Raw genomic sequence first — 22,582 nt, 5'->3', positions numbered from 1 at the left:
CAATTTATGATCTGAAGGCAGCAGGGATTGGAGAGAAGGATCAATTAGATATTGTTTCAAAAGATCAGTCAAGACACATGGTTTCTTTCTGTCCTGTATTAGCCAATAATTCTGTGAAATAATTCAAGGGCATGAAAAGGATGTTCTGATGGCTTGAGAAGGTTACACAATTCGAGGACAACCTCGCCAAACATTAGTCATTAAAATAATGGGCAAAATGGCACATTTTCTTATTTATTCACTTGTGGGACATGGGTGTCGCTGGCTGGCCAGCACTTACTGCCCATCCCTGGTTGCACTTGAATTCAGTGGTTGGCTAGGCCATGTCAGAGGGCAGTTGAGAGTCAACCAATTGCTGTAGGAAGATGGTAGATTTCCTTCCCTTAAGGATATTAGTGAGCCAGATGGAGTTTTCCAACTGTTGACAATGGTTTCATGGTCCTCAGTAGATTCTTAATTCCAGATTTTTATATTGAATTCAAATTCCATCTCTGCTGTAGCTGGTTTTGAACCTGGGTCCTCAGAACATTAGCTGAGTTTCTGGTATTCAAGAGAATATCACAAGGTCATCATCTCCCTCTACAGGACTTTATCCAGGACATGCATGTTATTAGTCTAATCTCATCCATTAAAATACAAAGAAAATTGTTTTCAGGTTTATTTATTAGAAATTTTATGTTGTACAGGTAACGCAACACAGCAAATCTATGAATTCTGGAATATAGCTTTCAGTATTCCTCATCATCCATTTCATCATCCAGAGAGTCTGCTCCAACCTCCTCATAATCTTTCTCCAAAGCAGCCAGGTCTTCGCGTGCCTCTGAGAACTCTCCTTCTTCCATCCCTTCGCCCACGAACCAATGGACAAATGCACGCTTGGCATACATCAGGTCAAACTTGTGATCCAGGCGACACCAGGCCTCAGAAATGGCAGTTGTGTTACTCAGCATACAAACAGCACGTTGAACTTTGGCTAGGTCCCCCTCAGGCACTACAGTGGGAGGCTGGTAATTGATCCCAACCTGACAACGAGAGAGAGCGAGGGAGAGAAAAGGAAAGTAGTATTAGATAAAGCTAACACCAATAGCGATTCATCACACAGAAAAGGCCAAATACCCATACAGTAATGTGTAGTACAATCTACTATTGTTTTAGATTAAAGTATAGCAACAACAAAACAGAATGGTGTTGGAGAACAAGTCAGCCAAACACTAAGGTCATCAGGGTAGAGGTCTGTCATTCAGGGTATTGAGTTGATTGCAATAAACAGCATGAGTAAATTCAAAATTAACAAGATGAGTGAACATGAAGAGTTGAGGCTCTTCATACAACAGCCTTGTATAAATATCATTTTTTTAATCTTTACATCCAGTTTGAGTGAATGAATAATCATTAACACATTGAATGCTCTGTAATAACTCCTTTATTAACCAATTTTGTCACCAGATATTTCTCTCCAAGAAATTAGAAAAGAGGTACATCAGCTTGCACATTTGGTTTAAGGGGCTGTCAGGAATAAACAGAATTGGGATTGTACAATCTGCAACAAACCAGATACTGAAAGTCAACTGGCAGTGGCCACCAGAACTCCAGTCTTTCATTCAGGTTACGGCAGTCACTGGCATTAATTATGCATCTTGAATTGTCCTGTGACTTTGCCAGTTGGGGAGCACATAGGTTTCAATTTCTGTGGGACACCTCTAAGACATTTGTTGAGTAGTTATGATAAACCTGACAACTTGATAATCTCGACATTTTACTTCCAGACTATCAAAAAACTACTGTGGGATTTGATCTCATTCACTGGATTATTTGCCAGTATCTTACTGGAGTCTTGGCCATCCAGACTGGGTCCTCTACACTCTACAGACACTTTACTAATAAGCAATTCCAGGAGAAAGCAAGGAATGCAGATACCGGAGATCACAGTCAAGAGTGTGGTGCTGGAAAAGCACAGCAGGTCAGGCAGCATCCGAGGAGCAGGAGAATCATTTCATCAGGAATGAGGCGTGTGGGCTGGGGGGCTGAGAGATAAATGGGAGGGGGGGGCTAGGGGGAAGGTAGCTGGGAATGTGATAGGTAGATGAAGGTGGGGGAGAAGGTCAGAGAGGAGGGTGGAGCGGATAGGTGAGAAAGATGACAAACAGGTCAAAAGGGCAGTGCAGAGCTGGAGGCTTGGGACTGGGATAGGGTGGGGGGAGGAGAAATGAATAAACTGGTGAAATCCACATTAATTCTGTGTGGTTGCAGGGTCGCAAGGGGGAGGATGAGGCGTTCTTCCTCCAGGCGTCAGGTCGTTAGGATTTGGTGATGGAGGAGACCCAGGACCTGCATGTCCTGGAGGAGTGGGAGGCATAATTGAAGTGTTCAGCCATGGGGTGGTGGAATTGGTTGGTGCAGATGTCCCAGAGATATTCTCTGAAATGATCCGCAAGTTGACGTCCTGTCTTCCAAATGTAGAGGAGACCACATCGGGTGCAATGGATACAGTATGTGACATTGTGAAGGTACAGGTAAATTGCCGTCGGATGTGGAAGGATCTGCAATTCTAGTCTAATTAGAGCTACGTTGACCCAGTCAGGTTTATATTCAGCTTCAGCAAGAATACAATTCAGTGACTCCTTTGAGTGAGGCCACTCACCTTGAACCCAGTGGGGCACCAGTCCACAAATTGGATCGAACGCTTGCTCTTGATGGTGGCAATGGCAGCATTGACATCCTTGGGTATCACATCTCCTCGGTACAGCATGCAGCATGCCATGTACTTGCCATGGCGGGGGTCACATTTAACCATCTGGTTGCAAGGCTCAAAGCAAGCATTGGTGATCTCCGACACAGTTAACTGCTCATGAGAGGCCTTCTCCACAGAAATGATGGGTGCATAGGTGACCAATGGAAAGTGAATACGAGGGTAAGGGACCAGATTGGTCTGGAACTCTGTCAGGTCTATGTTCAAAGCCCCATCAAAGCGCAATGAAGCAGTTATTGAGGACACAATCTGGCCAATCAGCCGGTTGAGATTAGTGTATGTGGGACGTTCTATATCTAGGTTCCGTCGGCAGATATCATAAATTGCTTCATTATCTACCATGAAAGCACAGTCAGAGTGTTCTAAGGTAGTGTGAGTGGTGAGGATAGAGTTGTATGGTTCGACCACGGCAGTGGAAACCTGCGGGGCTGGATAAACAGCAAATTCCAGCTTGGATTTCTTCCCATAGTTGACAGACAAACGCTCCATCAACAGAGAGGTGAAGCCAGACCCTGTGCCTCCCCCAAAACTGTGGAATATTAGGAAACCCTGGAGGCCAGTGCATTGATCCGACTGGAAAGGCAAAGAAAAAGGTTTAGTCAAGTCAATGTGAACATTTAGCATTGCAAAGTATTCCCACCAGCCAGGAGGAAACAAAAACAAACAGTGACTCCCACTACACTTCACTTCTACCAATTCTCACAGTGTTGAAAATCTTGTGAATTTCACATATTTCCTGTGTCATGAATTTGAAGCTGACAGATCAGCATTTAGAATGATATCATCACTAACCAATTAGATTTTTGAATTCGTAAATTCCAGTGATAAATCAATTATGTAACATACACAATAGTCAAAGCTGCAGTTATTCATTTAATTATCTTGTATTTTTCTTTAACTGAAAGGCCTGTTCCTCAAAGGCCACGGTGTGCTGGGTCTATCTTCTGACTGCATCAACTGAAGGCAGATTTTTCAGTTTGAGCGATACTGTTTACACAACTTCAAAGGATGCCTTGGCAACATTCTGGCAACATCCTATATCGGTTGTTTTTTTAAAAAGGCTGGGGGATAAACTTAGAAATATTGAAACTGGGAGGAGGATTAGGCTATTCAGCCTTTTGAGCATGCTTCACCATCCAATATAATTGTCTCATTCTCTACCTCAATGTCACAATCCCACTTTCTGCCCACATTCCTTGAAGCTTTTAAAATCTGAAAATATATGTATCTCTTTCTTGAATATATCCAGCGACTTCACGTCCACAGGCTTCTGTGATAGTGAACACCACAGGTTCACGACCCTTTGAGTGAAGAAGTTTCTTCTTTTTGTCAGCCCTAAATGGCCTGCCCAAATCCTGACTCTGTGAGCCCTGCTTCTAGACTCCAAACCAGGGAAAACATCCTCTCTGCATTTAGTCCGTCTAACCCTTTTAGAATTGTGTATGTTTCAATCAGACTCCCCCCTCATCCATCTAAATTCTAGTGAATACAGCCCAAGTTAAAACAATCTTTCCTGATAGGACGTTCCTGCCAATCCTAGTTTCAGCCCAGTGAAACACCACTACACACTCTCGCCTGCAAGTACGTCTTCTCTTAGGTTCTGCAGGTAAAAATGCATGCAGTACTCCAAGTGTGGTCTCACCAAGGTTTTCTGTAACTGGAGTAAGACATGAACACCAATCCTCTTATATTTAAAGTGTATTTACCATTTGCCTTCCTAATTATTGGCTGCACCTGCTAGGCTATTTCCATTGACCAGTGCACAAGAACAACCAGATCCTTTGGACATCCACATTCCCCAATATGTCACTCTTAAAAATAACACTCTTCCTTACTGTTGTTCACATGTATAATTTCACATTTAGTCATGTTGTACTGCATTTGTTATGTGGTTTGCACACTCATTCAACTTGTTTAAATCATCTTGAAGTTTCTTTGCTTGCTCCTTATCCCTCACAATCTCACCCAGGACTATATTGTCAGCAAATTTGGAAATGATGCATTTGGTTCCCTCATTCAGGCCATTTATATATATCATGAGTAGCTAGTTTTCCCATGTACTTGTAGTCCTTGTCATTCTAGGCGCTAGAGGTTCTGGATTTGGAAGATTCTGTCAAAGAAGCAGTGCAGCTAATGGATGGCACACATTACTGTATGTCCCAGAACATAATTTATAAAATTATGTTAATTTATTCTCTATTATTGCTCCAATATTGTCTAAACATAGTCTGTAGATTTCTGCTAATAAAGCATTTTCATAGGAAGTCATAGCTAGGCTCATAACTTGAAAATTGGTCCTGCTGGGGGCTGTTTACCTGAAAAGAAACAAGATATTCAGCTGTTCAATATTAACCACACCATGGTCCAACAAATAGTCTGCCACAGGGAGAGAGATGTGACAGATCCACATTGATCTGTGCTAAGTATGCTCTGACATGAAGGGTGATTCCAGCCATCCCGGGTAAAGAATTGAGAGAACAACATAGGAAATTGTGACAAGGACTGAAGGAGAGCACAATATGGTGCCAAATGTAGTACAATGGAACAGCTGATGACCAAGGAAAGGACACAATCATTAATTGGAGATGAAGAGCTGCAAACAGGTCAAGAGCCTAACGTGTGCTGACTAGTTTAGATTAGATTAGATTAGACTTACAGTGTGGAAACAGGCCCTTCGGCCCAACAAGTCCACACCGACCCGCCGAAGCGCAACCCACCCATACATTTACCCCTTACCTAACACTACGGGCAATTTAGCTTGTCCAATTCACCTGACCCGCACATCTTTGGACTGTGGGAGGAAACCGGAGCACCCGGAGGAAACCCACGCAGACACGGGGAGAATGTGCAAACTCCACACAGTCAGTCGCCTGAGTCGGGAATTGAACCCGGGTCTACAGGCGCTGTGAGGCAGCAGTGCTAACCACTGTGCCACCGTGCCGCCCACTAGTTCATGTGACACTTCCTTGCACTCCCCATCCCAATACTAACCAACTTTCGGACACGGTCCAGGACCATGTCAATGATTTCTTTTCCCACAGTGTAATGTCCTCGGGCATAGTTGTTAGCAGCGTCTTCCTTTCCTGTGATCAATTGTTCTGGATGAAAAAGCTGCCGGTAAATCCCCGTCCTGATCTGGTCTAGAAGAGAAGAAGGTAACAAAGGATCCTCAACAAATTGAAGCACTACACAGGATTGTGCAACACCAGTGAGTACAAAGGGACTCAAGTAGGGAAATGTGAACTGACTCTCTTTGGTAGGAATAATAGAAGATTGTAATTTCTTTATTGAATGTTGGTGTCCTCACACATAAATCAAAAAAGTTAACATACAGGCACATCAAGCAATTAGGAAGGCAAACAAAAATAATATTAGGATTATTGTGAAGGATTTTGAATACAAATATAGGAATTCTTGCTATAACTGTATAATACTAAAAAAAAGCAGCACAAGCCGGGTGCTCCGGTTTCCTCCCACATCCCTGAAGAAGGGCTCTGGCCCGAAACGTCGATTCTCCTGTTCCTTGGATGCTGCCTGACCATCTGCGCTTTTCCAGCAACACATTTTTAAGCTCTGATCTCCAGCATCTGCAGTCCTCAGTTTTTCCTCCCACAGTCCAAAGATATGCAGGTCAGGTGAATTGGCCATACTAAATTGCCCATAGTGTTAGGTGTATTAGTCAGAGGGAAATGGGTGGGTTACTCTTCGGAGGGTTGGTGTGGACTTGTTGGGCCGAAGGACCTGTTTCCATACTGTAGGGAATCTAATCAAATCTAATCTAAAGCCACCCCTTTACCAGAGCTTGGGATCACTTAAAAAAACAGGGACTGTGTGATCCTAAAATGTTCTAACCCTATTCCTCTATACACTGACTCAGCCTCCAGCTCCCATTGCTGTGGACAGCTGATTGATGGATTATGCCCAGGAGATAAACAGAGGCTTCTTTGAAACCTGGCAAATCAAACTCTTATTGTTCAGAACTAAGGAAGGGTCACTCGACCTGAAATGTTAACTCGGATTCCTCTCTACAGATTCTGCGAGACTGCTGAGGAGAAAGTGAGGACCTGCAGATGCTGGAGATCAGAGCTGAAAAAGTGTTGCTGGAAAAGCGCAGCAGGTCAGGCAGCATCCAAAGAGCAGGAGAATCGACGTTTCGGGCATGAGCCCTTCTTCAGGAATGAGGAGAGTGTGTCCAGCAGGCTAAGATAAAAGGTAGGGAGGAGGCACTTGGGGGAGGGGCGTTGGAAATGCGATAGGTGGAAGAAGGTCAAGGTGAGGGTGATAGGCCGGAGTGGGGGTGGGCGCGGAGAGGTCAGGAAGAAGGTTGCAGGTTAGGAAGGTGGGGCTGAGTTCGAGGGATTTGACTGAGACAAGGTGGGGGGAGGGGAAATGAGGAAACTGGAGAAATCTGAGTTCATCCCTTGTGGAGATCACTCTGATCTCCAGCATCTGCATTCCTCATTTTCTCCTCAAAGATTTTAACCTACTGCGAATCCTCTTGCAAGGATGCCTTCCTTGAAGAAGCTCTCTTCCTCCATCTACAAGGATTTCAGTGAGTCCCTCTCTCACTGCACCCCCCAGGTCATCTCCTCTGCCCAGAAGCTCTTCAGCTACGTTCTCAAACCACAAATTCACCTGCACCTCCACACACATCATTTACTGCATCCACTGCACCCGATGTGGCCTCCTCTATATTGGGGAGACAGGCCGCCTACTTGTGGAATGTTTCAGGGAACACCTCTGGGACACCCGGACTAACCAACCCAACCACCCCGTGGCTCAACACTTCAACTCCCCTCCCACTCCGCCAAGGACATGCAGGTCCTTGGACTCCTCCATCACCAGACCATAGCAACACGACGGCTGAAGGAAGAGCGCCTCATCTTCCACCTAGGAACCCTCCAACCACAAGGGATGAACCTAGATTTCTCCAGTTTCCTCATTTCCCCTCCCCCCACCTTGTCTCAGTCCCAACCCTCAAACTCAGCACCGCCCTCCTAACCTGCAATCTTCTTCCTGACCTCTCCGTCCCCACCCCCACTCCGGCCTATCACCCTCATCTTATCCTCCTTCCACCTATCGCATTTCCAACGCCCCTCCCCCAAGTCCCTCCTCCCTACCTTTTATCTTAGCCTGCTGGACACACTCTGCTCGTTCCTGAAGAAGGGCTCATGCCTGAAACGTCGATTCTCCTGCTCTTTGGATGCTGCCTGACCTGCTGCGCTTTTCCAGCAACACATTTTCAGTGCTGAGCTTTTCCAGCAATTTCTGTTTGTGTTTCTGACCTAACTCTTCACCTGGTCGAACAGGAACAGGCATTGACCTGTGGACCACTGTGGAGTGGTCTGCATGGTAACCAGAAAAGGAGGTTTGACCTTCCAGACAGTTCTGTTCAAAAGCATTAGATCTTCATTAACAGACAAAGATAAGTCTCAGGACATCTTCCCACCATCACAGTTAACCACTAACCTTCCTCATTCCTTACCTATCACTGAAGGCTCCAGGTCTACAAAGACAGCACGGGGGACATGTTTTCCTGCTTCTGTTTCATTGAAGAAGGTATTGAAGGAGTCGTTATCCCAATCAGCGACCTTACTGCTTGGCATGTTCCCATCTGGCTGGATTCCATGCTCAAGGCAGTACAGTTCCCAACATGCATTGCCAATCTGAACTCCAGCCTGGCCCACGTGGACTGAGATGCACTCTCTCTGAAGGAAGGGCAGAGAAAACAGGAAGTGGTTAGTGTGTCCTGGGTACCCCTCATTAACATATACCCTCCGCAGTCCCATCCTGCAATGAAACAGCCAAAAGGTAAACTCCAGAGAGAAAGCAAGCTAACGTTTTAACTCTTCATCAGAGCTCTCATGACTCTTCATCTGGGCTCAAAAGATTAGCTTGCTTTCCCTGCATGGACATTGCCTGACCCGCTGTGATCTCCAGCATTGTTTTTTCCAGTGTAGATTCCAGCATCTTCAGTAATTTGCTTCAGAAGCCAAGTCCCATTATCTGTTCAATATGATGAACATGTCTCAACGTGTAACAGCAAGAATTGGATTCTCCCTGCTCTAAAGTCAGGTTGAACCAACAGGCTGACTGGAAACCACTCCTCGAACTGACCTGGGGCTGAAACCAGGCGTGTCACTGAATTTGAGATCTTCTAAGATTGGTTTCAGGGATAATTTGCCTTCTCCCCTCTGTGTGCTGACTGCCTCACTCACCAGCAGCAGGGCTAAAAACATAGGGAGGCAATTTAGAAAAATTTAAAAAAGGCTTCAAATTCCAGGTTTGTCAGAGTTCTGAGAAGCCCTCCAGACATTGTGAACAAGACCTTACACGGGCTCAGAGGGTTGAGAGAGCAGGGAGTTGTCAAACCGGCTCAGCCTGTCATCTCACTGTTCACTCTATTAACCAGGATAAGTTAAAGCAGACGTCAGGGTGAGGGGTAAAAAGTGAGGTCTGCAGATGCTGGAGATCACAGTTGAAAATGTGTTGCTGGTTAAAGCACAGCAGGTTAGGCAGCATCCAAGGAATAGGAAATTCGACGTTTCGGGAAGGGCTTATGCCCGAAACGTCGAATTTCCTGTTCCTTGGATGCTGCCTAACCTGCTGTGCTTTAACCAGCAACACATTTTCAACCGTCAGGGTGAGGGCCGGCTCTTCATGATTTTACTTTTACAATCAATTGTGGGCATAAAACAGAGCAAGACACTCGATTAGATGTGCACGACACTGGAGTAAAAGTGAATTAGTCAGGGCTTTTTTTTGGGGGGGGGGGGGGGGGGGTTGGACTAATGCCCACAGCTGATGGATTCAAGCACAGCAACATTCCCAGGTTGGAGTCGCTGAGGGGACACAGATATGATCAGGAAAAGCTCCACTCACTCCAGAGAGGGGTCCCACTGAACACCTCAGCGCCCTGCCAATGAGGAAATAAGTCCAAGAGTCAGACAACAGCGAGACGGGGGGAGTTTTGCTCAGAAAACTCTGTCAACTTGTGGCTCTGTATAAACACCCGACCCAGATTTCAGCTGTGCAGGAGGGAGACAGGGATCCACTACCACTCCCATCGGAATCCCCTCCGGGACCCCACTCCCACCGGGACCCCACTCCTACAGGATCCCTCTCCGGGACCCCACTCCCACTGGATCCCTCTCTGGGACCCCACTCCCACCGGGATTCCCCCGCCGTATACGCCCCCTGCCCCCCACTCCAACTCCTGAACTTACCATCCTCCCAGCCGCTTCCCTCTCCCAGCTCCCGCAGTCGGTAAAGCCGCCCGCCCTCCGTGGAATCGGGAGCGGCTGCGGGCGGGGTTTCCGCACCAGCGAGAGAGCCGGGACAAAGCAGGTAAGGCTCTCTCTGTGTGTGTGTCCATCACACTGACCCCGGGCATCCCTCTGGGGGAGAGCCCGTCAAAGGAGCCTCAATTCTTAGAGGAAATTTGTCCTTACTCATCCCAGACAAAATCCCAACGGGTCTCCATGGAATTCTCTCTGAAGCCCTGATATCCTTTCCGTGGTGTGCCCAGCCCACTTCTACTGGCTAAGGAGAAGGACTATCCACCCGGGAAATTCCGTGTCATGGGTTTTGCGGATCTGTGCCCGCTGATCAGGAGCTGGATTAGACATTGGCTTTGAGTTCACTGGCATTCCTTTCTTCAGTTCCTTTTCCACATTTCTTGTAATCGGCTGATGTTCTGTAAGAATTATGTCCCCTTCTCCAGGAGGCTCCTACCAGTCAGTTTCTGCTGAACAAGGGGTTCCCGCTCATTCACGTTGATGTTCCATTTCCTGAGGGAAGTTTTCAAAAGAAGTGTTTGAAATGTTTCATCTGTCCTTCTCTCATTCAAGTGCCTTTCTTGAACTGGGTGAAGATTTGCTTTGGTGGTCAGAACTCTTGGCATCCTAGACATGTGGCCAGTGGTGTCAGATGACTATGGCCTTGATGCCGGTGCCATTGGCTGCTTCATGGACATTGATGTTAGTACACTTGTCTTCCCAGCTGATGTGGAGAATTTGTCTCAAACAGCTCTGATGGTACTTCTCAAGGGTCTTGATGTTCTAGGTTGGTGCTATGTGTGAGACATCTTTCAACATGGGAATGCTATTACGCATCAGCAGACACGTGGTCCTTGATGGTAGATACTGCTTCAGTGGCAATCAAATCTGAACATGTGGAGATCCCCCTACTGCTTCAGCCTTCATCTGCCCTTGCACCTGTTGATATCACACGGATATCTTCTGCTTGAATTGCTGTTGAGAATTGTTTGGATTGAACTTTTGTCTAGTCCCTCCCCTCTAACCCTACTACCATGGTGGCTCTCTTAGGAGTTGAAAACTCCTAATGGTTTCACTCTCAGGAACAGCAGAATGCTCAAGTTTTCCACAGCAGCAAGGTAGTAATACACAGGAAGGTGACCAATATTGCTGGATCTGTTAAAGCCCTATTGAGGTTTACAGGCATGGTGGCTCAGTGGTTAGCACTGCTGCCTCACAGCACCAGGGTCCCAGGTTCAATTCCAGCCGAGGGCAACTGTTTGTGTGGAGTTTGCACATTCTCCCCGTGTCTGCGTGGGTTTCCTCCGGGTGCTCTGGCTTCCACCCACAGTCCAAAGATGTGCAGGTCAGGTGAATTGGCCATGCTGAATTGCCCATAGTATTAGGTGCATTAGTCAGAGGGAAATGGGTCTGGGTGGGTTTCTCTTTGGAGGGTCAGTGTGGACTGGTTGGGCCGAAGGGCTTGTTTCCACACTTTAGGTAATCTACTCTAATCTTGTAATAGTGGCTGTCATGGTGCAGAGGGAGTGTCCTTCCTTCTGAGCTAGGGTCAAGGCTTCAAGTCCCACCTCTTCAAAGCTGTGTCATAATATGTTTGGACAGTTTGATGACAAATATCTAAACCTTGTGATCTTTAATGCCAAGAAGGAACTACCTTTAATACCCAGTGAACCTGTTCTCTAATACTTTCCACAGTACTGAGTCCACTTCCAATTCAGAATGCTACATTTTAGCCAAAAATACATCACTTCTTGACAGTTCATTCAATCTATTATGTTTTAAGTCAATTTCCACATCATAGAAATATTCTTTTGTTGCTCATTTTAGTCTTATAATAAATTATTTTGCTTCCATTTGTGAGGCTTGACACCACTCTATGCAAACAAATTAGATGTGGCCCTAAAATAAAGGCTGATAAAAGTGCGTCCTGGTAAAGGATTATAATCAATTATCATTATTATTTGTAAATGTGTTTGAAAGTAGAGGTAAATGAATTTTTGGTTTTCAGTTGTGTGAAGATAACTTGTATTTTGTAAGGGTCAGAAAGATTTATCTGACAGCTTGTGAGAGATTGATGGAAAGGGCCCAAAAGCAGGTTCAATACAGAAGAATTTTGACCAGCAAAAGGGCAATTTAGTTTTTACAGTCTGCAAGCCAGCGCTCGAAAGACATCTCAAGCTATTTTAGTATTTCAGATGAAGGAGACTTGGATAAGCTTTTCTTAGAGATCTATGAGAAAATGAATGAGTTAACCTATCTGTGTCTCAGGTGCAGACAGAGAAGTATATCAGGTGAACGTGCAGAAAGGAAACACAATATTTCTTTTTACTGTTTATAGTATCTTTCCAAATTTTCGATATAAATAGCTTTGCTTTTTGCCTATTCTTTTGTGTAATTCTCATTGTATTGGAGATACATTTGCAACATCAGAACTGGAAGATTCTTTATCTGCTCTCTGTCAGGAAGCACTCAACAGCCGCTGGACAGGAAGAATTCAAAAGATATTTACAATGTTGATGGCTGATCTCGGGCACTACATTGCAACCATGGTCTCAGGTTAAAACTTTACACTGTCAGCACACCAGAACAATTTTAAACTGCATAACCTTTTATCTGCTTGCTTTTATATCAGACACTATTCCTTTTTTTAAAAAGTTTGCACTTGTGTGTGATGTCAAATTAATGCCTCCCTTGATGTTTAATGTCACATCTTTATTATTTTATTAGTAAGTAGTAAAATTCCTCTCTCTCACTCAATAAACTTAGTAATTGGCTCTGTAATATTTATGGTGAACTAGTTAACTTTGATTTAATTGGAGTGAGGTATAACTGCATGTCAACAAGATCTTAGTTGAGGTTGACTAAGAAGATGAGGTGCGATTCACTTCATCTGGTCGTATCACATTTCCTTTGTCTTCCTAATGACTTGCTTTCTCTGCCTGCTGACATTTGTGATTTATGTGCATGTACTGCAGCATTTGACTGTTTCTCTCCATTTAAATATCCTGCTGCTTTAACAATTTTTTTTCTGCCAAAGTGGACAAATTCACTTTTTCATTGTTATGTTTTTGGCCATTCCCTTAACCTAATTATATTCCTTCACAGACTCTATCCTCGTGATTTGCTTTCCTACCTATCTTCGCATCATCATCAAATTTAGCTGCAATACAGTTGGTTCCTTTAATCATTAAGAGTGTTAATAAGTGAGATTGTACCAGGGATTCCTGTAGCACTCCATTAACTACAGTTTACCATCCCTGATAATGACCCATTTATCCTGATTCCATCTGCTGCTACTAATCCTCTATCGAAGCTAGTACCTGCCCAACATCTCTAGCTCATATCATGAATAGTAACTTTTATTATGAGGCATCTTTCAAATGCGTTATAGAAATTCAAACACACACCTACTACTTTCCTTTATCCACCCTGTTTATTACAAAGCACTGGAATAGATTTGTCAAACATAATTTCCTTCCACAAAATCATATTGATCCTGCCTGATTGTATAATGATTTTCTCAATGTAGAAGCAATGGGCTAGTGTTCATCGGAAATGGAAATGCCTGGTTTTATTATAGGTGAATATCATCTAATGTGTGGCAATGGACTAAATCTTGATTTGGATAATCCTATACACCACATATGAAGTCAGTGTTGGAGGTTTGAATGGAGACATTAGTTTTACATCACACTCAGTGGTCCCAAAGACAATTGATTCCATTCTCCTCAGAAATGAAAACTTTTCTATTTGTGTCTGGCTGCATGGTGTTTCTCCATATTGGGATCCAACTTGGAAGCTTTGAGGTTGCTTTATTTAGGACATCCTGTGGTACGGGTTCTCGTGTTCACTGGTTGTACACTATAGCCCTTAATATCCAGGAATTCTCCATGTAGATCAACTGAACAAAGCTGAATTCTGATGAACATGCTCTTGGGCCACATTCCTGATGAAGGGCCTATGCTTGAAACATCGATTCTCCTGCTCCTCGTATGCTGCCTGACCTGCTGTGCTTTCCAGCACGTTCTTCGACTCTGATCTCCAGCATCTGCAGACCTTACTTTTTACTCGAGCATTTTGCAGGAACCTTGGTGTTGGGAATTTTGTTCTTCCCCTTCATGATTCAGACAGTAAAGATCATAGAATCATTGCATCTCTACAGAGTGGTTACAGGCCATTCAGTCCACCCAGTCCACACCAATCCTCCAAACAGCATCTCACCCAGACCTGCCAACTAACCTTAAGCCTGCATTTCCCATGGCTAATCCACTTGGCATGCCCATCTTTGGACTATGGAAGGAAATCAGAGCACCAGGAGGAAACTCACGCAGACACAGGGAGAATGTGCTAACTCCACACAGACAATCACCCAAAGGTGGAATTGGATTGGGGTCCCTGGTGCTGTGAAGTAGTAGTGCTAACTACTGAGTCACTGTGCCACTGCATAAGATGGAATACATTTAAAATAAAAACAAAACCCTGGAGAAACTCAGCAGGTCTGTCGGCATAGAATAATAGAGTTACTGTTATAACTTAAAACCTTGAATGCTTCTCGTTGCTTTTTACGATGCCAGTAAGTTGTTCAAGTCTCGCAGCCTTAAAGAAATAGTACAAGAACATTTGCCTCGTGAACGGTGATCATCATTCTGAGACAAATGCTTTCCAAAGTCTGAGTCTTGAAAACTATAAAACTTCCTTGGGCCTTCAAAAAAAATCTACTCCCTAAGACTCAATCAATTGTATAACCAGGTTGCTACTGTCCTTTTTGTTCCATGAACTCTTAACTTTATTCATGAGTTTATCAAGTATGACCTCCATCAATTCTCTCAATGACCTCATTAAAAAGAAAAACTCCAGGGGGATCCAAGATGGCGGCAACTCAGCAAGTCTGAGTCTATAGTGCTCCTCCCAAGACTTGGACAAAGTGGGTCACCCACCCCCACCACATCATTTCAAATAGCCTTTACTTAATGTAATTAGTTGTTTAGTATTAAATTTAAACAATCTAATCTTTAGTAAAAATGACTAAAGGGAAGGGAGCCCGCAGCTCTCAGCAAGCAGGAACCCCTCCCCCATCCTTTCCAGCTGCAGCAGAGGCGTCTGCAGCCGTTCCGGGGGACTTACATACAGTGGCAAGCCTTATGGAAGTCATCTCCAAGCTGGATGCGAAGATCGACGCTTTCATTCTATTTTACCTCTGTCTCTAGAAGCGGGGTTGTTTTCCCTTGCTATTTTGTATTATTATATTTAATTATTATTTGTTGAGGTTGTAATTTTATAGTTATATATGTTTATACATGGTATTAACATTACCAAATATATCCAGGTGTGTGTGTGGGGGGGGGGGGTAAGGCGCTCACTGTTAACTCTGGCTTTGTACTATATCTGAATTCTCCTCATCCTATTGAGGAGCGCCTGGGTCAAGGGTGGGGCACTGGTTGGGAGAGGATACGATGGACCTTTGGAAAGGAAATGATACCCCCGGGAACAAGGGGAAAATCTCCATTTAAATACGTTTTATATATTTTTTATTATTTAGAAATAGTTTTTTATTATCCTGTTGTGAGTGTATTAGAGAGCCTTTATTTTTGTGAATTTTATATGCTCTATGCTTGGGGTGTTTTGGATAAGGTTTCCCCTCCTGAGGGGTCTCGGATTTGCCTGGATGATTATCGTTGATCAGTCGTTTAAGTGGTGCACCTGGAATGTCAAGGGGAGTAATTCGCCAGTCAAAAGGAAGAAAATATTATCAAATCTTAAGAAAGAAAGAGTTGATATAGCTCTCCTACAGGAGACACACCTGTCGGATAAAGAACACTTAAAATTACGGCAGGGTGGATTTGATCAGACCTTTTTTTCTTCTTTTAGCTCAAAAAGTAGGAGAGTTGTTATTCTTGTTCGGAAGAATTTCCCTTTCAAAATCCTAAATCAGATAAAAGACGAATCTGGACGATATATTCTGATCAAAGCCCTTATAAATAGAAATGAATATGGGATTTTAAATTTGTACTGCCCTCCGGCACACCCCTTTAAATTTATAACGGAAGTCTTCTCAAAATTGATGGCTCTCGGTGCCCTCATACAATTATAGGGGGAGACTTTAATTGTATTATGGATCCAGAAATAGATAGGATTCCCAAGAGTACTGCAGGAGTATCTCCCAGATCTAGACAATTGGTGGATCTGAACAAAGAATTAGGACTAGTAGATGTATGGAGATGTCTTCATCCACAGGGCAGAGATTTTTCTTTTTACTCCAATCCACATAAATGCCATACCAGAATTGATACGTTTTTTGCCCCCTCGATTTTTAAAAATTCCATATCATCCTGTAAAAATAGGCAGTATAGCAATTTCTGACCATGCTACTGTATATATGGAAACCACGGCGAGGAACAATGGGACATCCCCTCAGCATTGGTGTATGGACCCGTTCCTAATGAAAGACAGTAAATTTGTAAAGTACTTCTCTCAAGTATTTAAAACCTTTTTAGAAATTAATTTAGGTATGGCTAGCAACCCATCAATGATGTGGGAGACCATCAAAGCTTAATGCGCGAGATTTGATCATCTCCTACTCAGCGACCCAGAAAAAAATAAAGGGAGAACAACAGCGTCTGCTCGAAGCATCCTTAAAAGCAGCTGAAACAGCATACGCTGATAGACCTTCTATTATAAAATTGCAAAGGATTCTGGCCCTTAGGACAGCTCTAAACACTACGCTTACTCAAACGGCTAAGAGGGAAATATTATTTGTAAAACAAAGGTTATATGAATTTGGTGACAAACCGGGTAGATACTTAGCATTTCTTGCAAAGAAAAAAAAAGGCCCCTCAAACTATCACGTCTATCGAGGAAAGTATGGGTATTTTGACTCATGATCATAAAAAGATTAATGCAATCTTTAGACAATTTTATTCTGATTTAAATAAATTGCAGGATTGTGAAGACAGGACTTGGAAGATGCAATCATTTAAAAAAAATTTGACCTTTCCAGGCTTAACTCCGGAACAGGTATCGGTCTTAAATGCTCTCCTAACAGTCCAAGAATTACTTGACGCAATCAGGCAACTTCAGAGCGGTAAGGCACCTGGCCCAGATGGTTTTCAAGCTGAATTCTATAAAGAATTTACAGAAATATTGGCTGATCCACTTATGGACATGTATAACTATGCATATAGTCAGGGCTGTCTCCCGCCTTCGCTGAAAGAGGCAAATATCTCTCTTATCCTTAAAAAAGGAAAAGATCCAGAAGACTGTACGTCATATAGACCAATATCCTTGCTAAATGTAGATTTTAAAATCCTCTCTAAAATGTTAGCACTGAGACTAGAAAGGGTACTGCCATATATTATAAAGGAGGATCAGACGGGGTTTATTAAGGGCCATAGATCATCCAATAATATTAGAAGGGTTTTGAACATGATCCAAGCCTGTCATCAGGGAAAGATACCAGGAGTAGTAGTCTCATTAGACGTGGAAAAGGCATTTGATAGGGTTGAATGGTCATATTTGTTTTACACATTGGAAAGGTTTGGCGTTGGACAGGTGTTTACCAAATGCGTCTCAACATTGTATAGTGATCCCAAAGCGGTTGTGGTTACCAATGGACTAGGCTCGGATAGCTTCAGTGTGGGTAGGGGCTGCTGTCAGGGATATCCTCTCTCGCCATTGTTATTTACACTAATAATTGAACCACTAGCAGAAGCCATACGGGCTGATCCTAATATAATGGCTCCGAGGATTGGTACAGGTAAACATAAAATTACCCTTTATGCAGATGATGTTCCCCAATGTGTTTTGTTACATTTGATGTTAACACATTCTGAGAATGTATCTCACGATCCAATTTCTATGTTATCTGTTGTTTTTTTTTCCTCTTGTTTGAATAATGTAAGAGACTTAATTATACACTCTGGTTAGTCGTAGGTTAGATTAGTAGTTAGTTGAGTTTTGCTTTTTTTCTCTCGGTATTTTTCTTTTGTTAAATTTTGGTTATTATATATTTAAGATTTAATTGTATATCAATGTTTGTACTTAAGAGTTTTGTTTATTTTTGTAAACTTGTAAAAATGTTAAATTTCTAATCAAAATGTCTATATATAAAAAAAGAAAAACTCCAGGTAATTTAAACATGATTTGCATTAAACAGATCCAATCTGGCTTTCCTTTCATTAACCTACAATTGCTCGGGTAACTATCAGTTTTATCCCAGATGATCATTTCTGAAAACCTCCCATCACTGAAAATTAAACTGTAGTTGCTGGGTTTATCCTTACACCCTTTTGAACAAGGTGTAGTATTGTCCAATTCTTGGCTCCATCACTGTATCAAAGGAGAATCTCAAGATTACAGTCAATGCCTCTGCAATTTCCACCTTCTCTCAATATCCTTTGATGTATTTCATTTGCTTCAGATCAGTCAGTCTAACCTCAGTGGTGGGCAAATTATTAGAAGCGTTCCCAAGAACAGAATTAATCTACATTCGGAGATGAGAGACAAAAATTAATCAAGAACAGTTAGCATGGTTTAAGTTGAGGTCATTTCTGACCAACTTGATTGATATTTTTCAAAGTGACCAGAGTGGAGATGAAGGCAATACTTTTAATGTAGTCTACTTGGACTTCAGCAAGGCTTTTGCAAAGTTCCTGTGCGGGAAACTGATAGTGACTGTTTAGAAAATAAAATAACCCAATTAAAACATAGATGAGGAGAAATTGTTTCACAGCGATGCAAGTCTTTGAATATTTTTGAAACAGAGATAGATTGATTCTTTATCTGTAAGGGGATGAAAGATTACTGGGAGCAGGCAGGAATATGGACAAATCAGATCAGCCCCGATTTTATTGCATGATGGAACAAGTTGCCTCATGCTCCTCTGTTATATGGTTGTAATTTTGATAAATCTAGCACATTTCATTTACCATTGCAAGGAATTCTGTGATGGTGCTATATATGTGGAATTCTCTAACACCTCTGGCCTTCTGAAGTCTAATTTTCATTCCTGCAGCTTTGCCAATGTACCAAAGAAATATTATTCTCTGTTTCACAAACTTGCACTCCTTGTTCCATGTTAATTTTGGGAATTTGATTCAAGATTCATATGCGTATTCCGCAGCTGCAATCTCATCAACCTCATCAGTTTCTTTCAGCTTGAAGCATGCTTTGCTTAGTGGAGATCATTATCATGAATAAGATATTCTATGATTTCTCATGCCTTGTACCTATGCTTTTTCTTTAAATTTCAGAGGTTCCTCCAGTACCTTGCAACTTTAGGTTGATCCATAACATCAAAAAAAAAGCCTCTTATCAAAGTTTAAAATGTTACATCCATTTGCTTCCAGTGTGATGCACCAGTACTTTTAGTTTTTAGAATCATTGAATTCTCCAAAAAAGGTTTTCTTTTGTCTGTCTTACAGCTTTCACACTTCTCAACTGTTGTTGTTGTTTTAGGGACATTTTCGTTTGCTTCACAGTTGTCTGTATTCTAACAGACATACTGTAAAATTGCCGGCTTTTCCAGTTTTTGTACCGTGCTCCCCTGTTGAACCATAATTTCTGTTGGTTTGGATTGCTCCTGTTTCATTGAGGAAACTTCAAAATGGCAGTTGATGCGCTTTTCTGTTTTGGTGGAGTGCAGGTTTAGTGCACTTTTTTGTTTGTCTTCTGTAAATCACCTCACTTTATTCTCTCGCAAACGAATCCCCTGTTCTACTGAAATAGAAAAGTTGCACTACTTCCTCTTATGATTAACTTCTCTGGGTCATAAAAGGTTGACACAAAGCTTCACCTGATACTTAGACTATTATCTGGTTACAAATTAATTGTCTTCAACCGTTCATATGCATAATTATCAACTAACAACTCTGCTAGTTGGTCATGATATTCAATAAATAAATCCTTGCTTTAAACTGAGCCAAACAATCATTACATTTGTACAAACACCAAGTATTGTATTGCCAGGAATATCTCTCTACTATGCAGCATTCTCATCACTGCCCTATCTTACTGATACTGTATGTTAGTTCAAAGCATAATGTGCTGACTTTTCTTTCAAGCCTTTTTGAGCTTATACTGCTCAATAACGGTTTAATCTTTTCTTCTGATTCTCCCACTCTTGAGTCTAATGCATTGCTCAATTTTCCTAGAATTATTGCAGCACTAGTCAGTCAGCTTCTTATATTTTCCCCGAGCCCTGGGGATGTCTGTATGAAGTAGAGCTTGTCCTGCTTCAGAACTCTGCTTTCCAGACTACAATGCCCATGACATGGAGTTAAGGCAACACTATGATCAGATATTGCTGAACAGTGCAGTGCGCTTCATGCACTGAATAATCTGCTCCTACTCCTTACAACCTTCATGAAGCTATAATTATACTTGACCTTCTTTCTCATCCGTTCCAAAATAACTTCAATTTAAAACTACTGCCTATTTAATGTACTTATTGTCAACATCTTTCCTGTATACAACTGTTTATAATTCTACCGATCTGTATACTGCAAACTGTTCACTAACTTTTTAAAGAATATTACTCCTTACCTTTAGATTATTCCACTGTATTTCACCACCTTCCCCCCCCCCCCCGGCACATGCTGTGGGAATGCAAATTGCACAACCCTGACCCTCCCTGGCAGACTGCAGTGGCACAGTCCTGACCCTCCCTGGCAGACTGCAGTGGCACAGTCCTGACCCTCCCTGGCAGACTGCAGTGGCACAGTCCTGACCCTCCCTGGCAGACTGCAGCGGCACAGTCCTGACCCTCCCTGGCAGACTGCAGTGGCACAAACCCAACCAAATTCCTCACATTCTCTCCCACTAGTTGCAAAATCTGATTGGCTCTGCTCTTCAAAGATAACACACAGCATTGAGAACAGTTTTTAATAATAACAAAAATGGTTCAAACTGAGCAATCACCTCATCAGAAACTGTGTGGCATGTGATGGTGAAATACTAGACTGGTCAGTATGCCACAGGTAAAGAGCTGTGTGTGCAGTCTACACCATGGCTCACACAGACATCTGCGGAGAACAGTCTGTTGGGGATGCCATGTGAGGAAGTCTGTGTTCAGCCCCCAGTCTCAGGCGACAGACAGGGAGTATATGCAGAGTGAGAGACAGAAGCATCCCACCAGTGGATTGTGCTGTAACCCTGCTGGCTCCTCATCGCCTGCTATTCATGTTGCACTCGATCCAGAGCCACATAAAAGCTCTTTTTATCATCCAGGCAGTGCCAGCCAATGGGCCCAATCTCACAGTCAGCACAAACCAGATACTTGATATTGTTCACGTTCTTGGTGAAGCCAACATTCTCAAAGGTATACATGTCATCAACGAACCAATGCTCCTGGAGCATATCCCCTTGTACTGAGCTTTCCTCAGGGCCCAGTGCCACACTCTGCCTCATCGATGGAAGAAACATCTGCAAAATAAAGTCCATTTTAAACCACAATGCCCAGACATCAACACCATAATAAATGCTGGACGATCAACACAAATAAAATCCAACCTTCTTAGGCACTGAACTCTCCTCCTTCCCCTGACCAATCACTTCCTCCCCACCATCCCCATGTGCCCACACCCTTCCACTCACCACCTCCTCCTCGCCCCAATAGACTGCCCATCTCCCCACGGCTCCCCACTTCGCCAATCACTCCCGGTTCCCGACACCTCCACCTACTTACCACCATCCCTCTCTCCTCCCTCCCCCACCTCCCTCCACACCCCCTCCCTCCCCCACCCCACCACCCCTTCCCAATCCCTCTCCACCCCACCCCCTCCCCACTCACATCCCACCCCCCTCCCACCCCCTCCCCTCCTCACACCCCACCCCACACTCCCCTTCCCACCCCCCACCCACACCCCTCCCCACAGCCGCCCGCAAATCCCACCCCTCCCCATCCCCCCCCACCTCTATCCGCTGGTACCGAGCTGCCCCGGGGCTGAGCACACGGGAGCCGCACCGCTCGCACACAACCGCCTTTCCGTTCCTGCCGGCGGCGGTAACGAGGCCGGTGGCTCGGTGACCGAGCGCAGCATCCGCCTCTCCGGGCCCGCTCCCTGACTCCATGGACACGGCAGAGGAGATGGCTAACTTCCGCTTCCGGTCGCACCCTCTCATCCTTCCCCCTCCTCCCTGATCCCCGAACAGAGTGTCCGCGCGGAATCAGAGCGCAGTCTCCGCGGGCCTGGCCTGCCCCGCCCACATCCTGGGGGTGGGGCTGGAGGCGGGGCTTGATCCTGGGGGGGGGAGAGAGGGTGGAGGCGGGGCTTGATCCTGGGGGTGGGGATGGAGGCGGGGCTTGACCCTGGGGGTAGGACCGGAGGCGGGGCATGACCCTGGGGGTGGGGTGGAGGCGGGGCTTGATCCTGGGGGTGGGGCCTGAGGCGGGACTTGATCCTGGGGGCGGGGCCGGAGGCGGGGCTTGATCCTGGGGGCGGGGTCGGGAAGTGGTGGGTGGAGGATGGGTAACTGGGCCTGACTGGTGCTGGGATCACAACATCTCATAACCGTGTATCCCCCTTCCCCCCCAAAACAAGAACTTATCCCTGTCTGTCTT

At 44.1% G+C, this 22,582-nt stretch overlaps 2 protein-coding genes across 3 annotated transcripts; both read right to left on the bottom strand.

The window, feature by feature from the left end:
* Nucleotides 1-645: 645 nt before the first annotated feature.
* LOC132828477 (tubulin alpha-8 chain-like) lies at nucleotides 646-10,179 on the bottom strand. 2 transcript variants are annotated; one of them, XM_060845643.1, is made up of 6 exons: nucleotides 9,976-10,176; nucleotides 8,867-8,978; nucleotides 8,235-8,457; nucleotides 5,741-5,889; nucleotides 2,642-3,322; nucleotides 646-1,022 (listed from the first exon to the last, which is right to left on the bottom strand). In XM_060845643.1, exons 3-6 carry the CDS (start codon nucleotides 8,353-8,355, stop codon nucleotides 729-731), a joined length of 1,245 nt encoding a protein of 414 aa, XP_060701626.1. In that variant the 5' UTR covers nucleotides 8,356-8,457; nucleotides 8,867-8,978; nucleotides 9,976-10,176; the 3' UTR covers nucleotides 646-728. The 2 variants fall into 2 exon arrangements, with proteins under 2 accessions (XP_060701626.1, XP_060701625.1); XM_060845642.1 differs by lacking the exon at nucleotides 8,867-8,978 and having other exon boundaries at nucleotides 9,976-10,179.
* Nucleotides 10,180-20,890: 10,711 nt separating this feature from the next.
* rabif (RAB interacting factor) lies at nucleotides 20,891-22,178 on the bottom strand. Its single transcript, XM_060845223.1, has 2 exons — nucleotides 21,934-22,178; nucleotides 20,891-21,444 (listed from the first exon to the last, which is right to left on the bottom strand). Exons 1-2 carry the CDS (start codon nucleotides 22,141-22,143, stop codon nucleotides 21,196-21,198), a joined length of 459 nt encoding a protein of 152 aa, XP_060701206.1. The 5' UTR covers nucleotides 22,144-22,178; the 3' UTR covers nucleotides 20,891-21,195.
* Nucleotides 22,179-22,582: the final 404 nt, after the last annotated feature.

This window comes from Hemiscyllium ocellatum, chromosome 26, assembly GCF_020745735.1.
Source record: "Hemiscyllium ocellatum isolate sHemOce1 chromosome 26, sHemOce1.pat.X.cur, whole genome shotgun sequence".
Classification (NCBI taxonomy): Eukaryota; Metazoa; Chordata; class Chondrichthyes; order Orectolobiformes; family Hemiscylliidae; genus Hemiscyllium; species Hemiscyllium ocellatum.
This window is presented reverse-complemented; position numbering and strand designations above follow the sequence as displayed.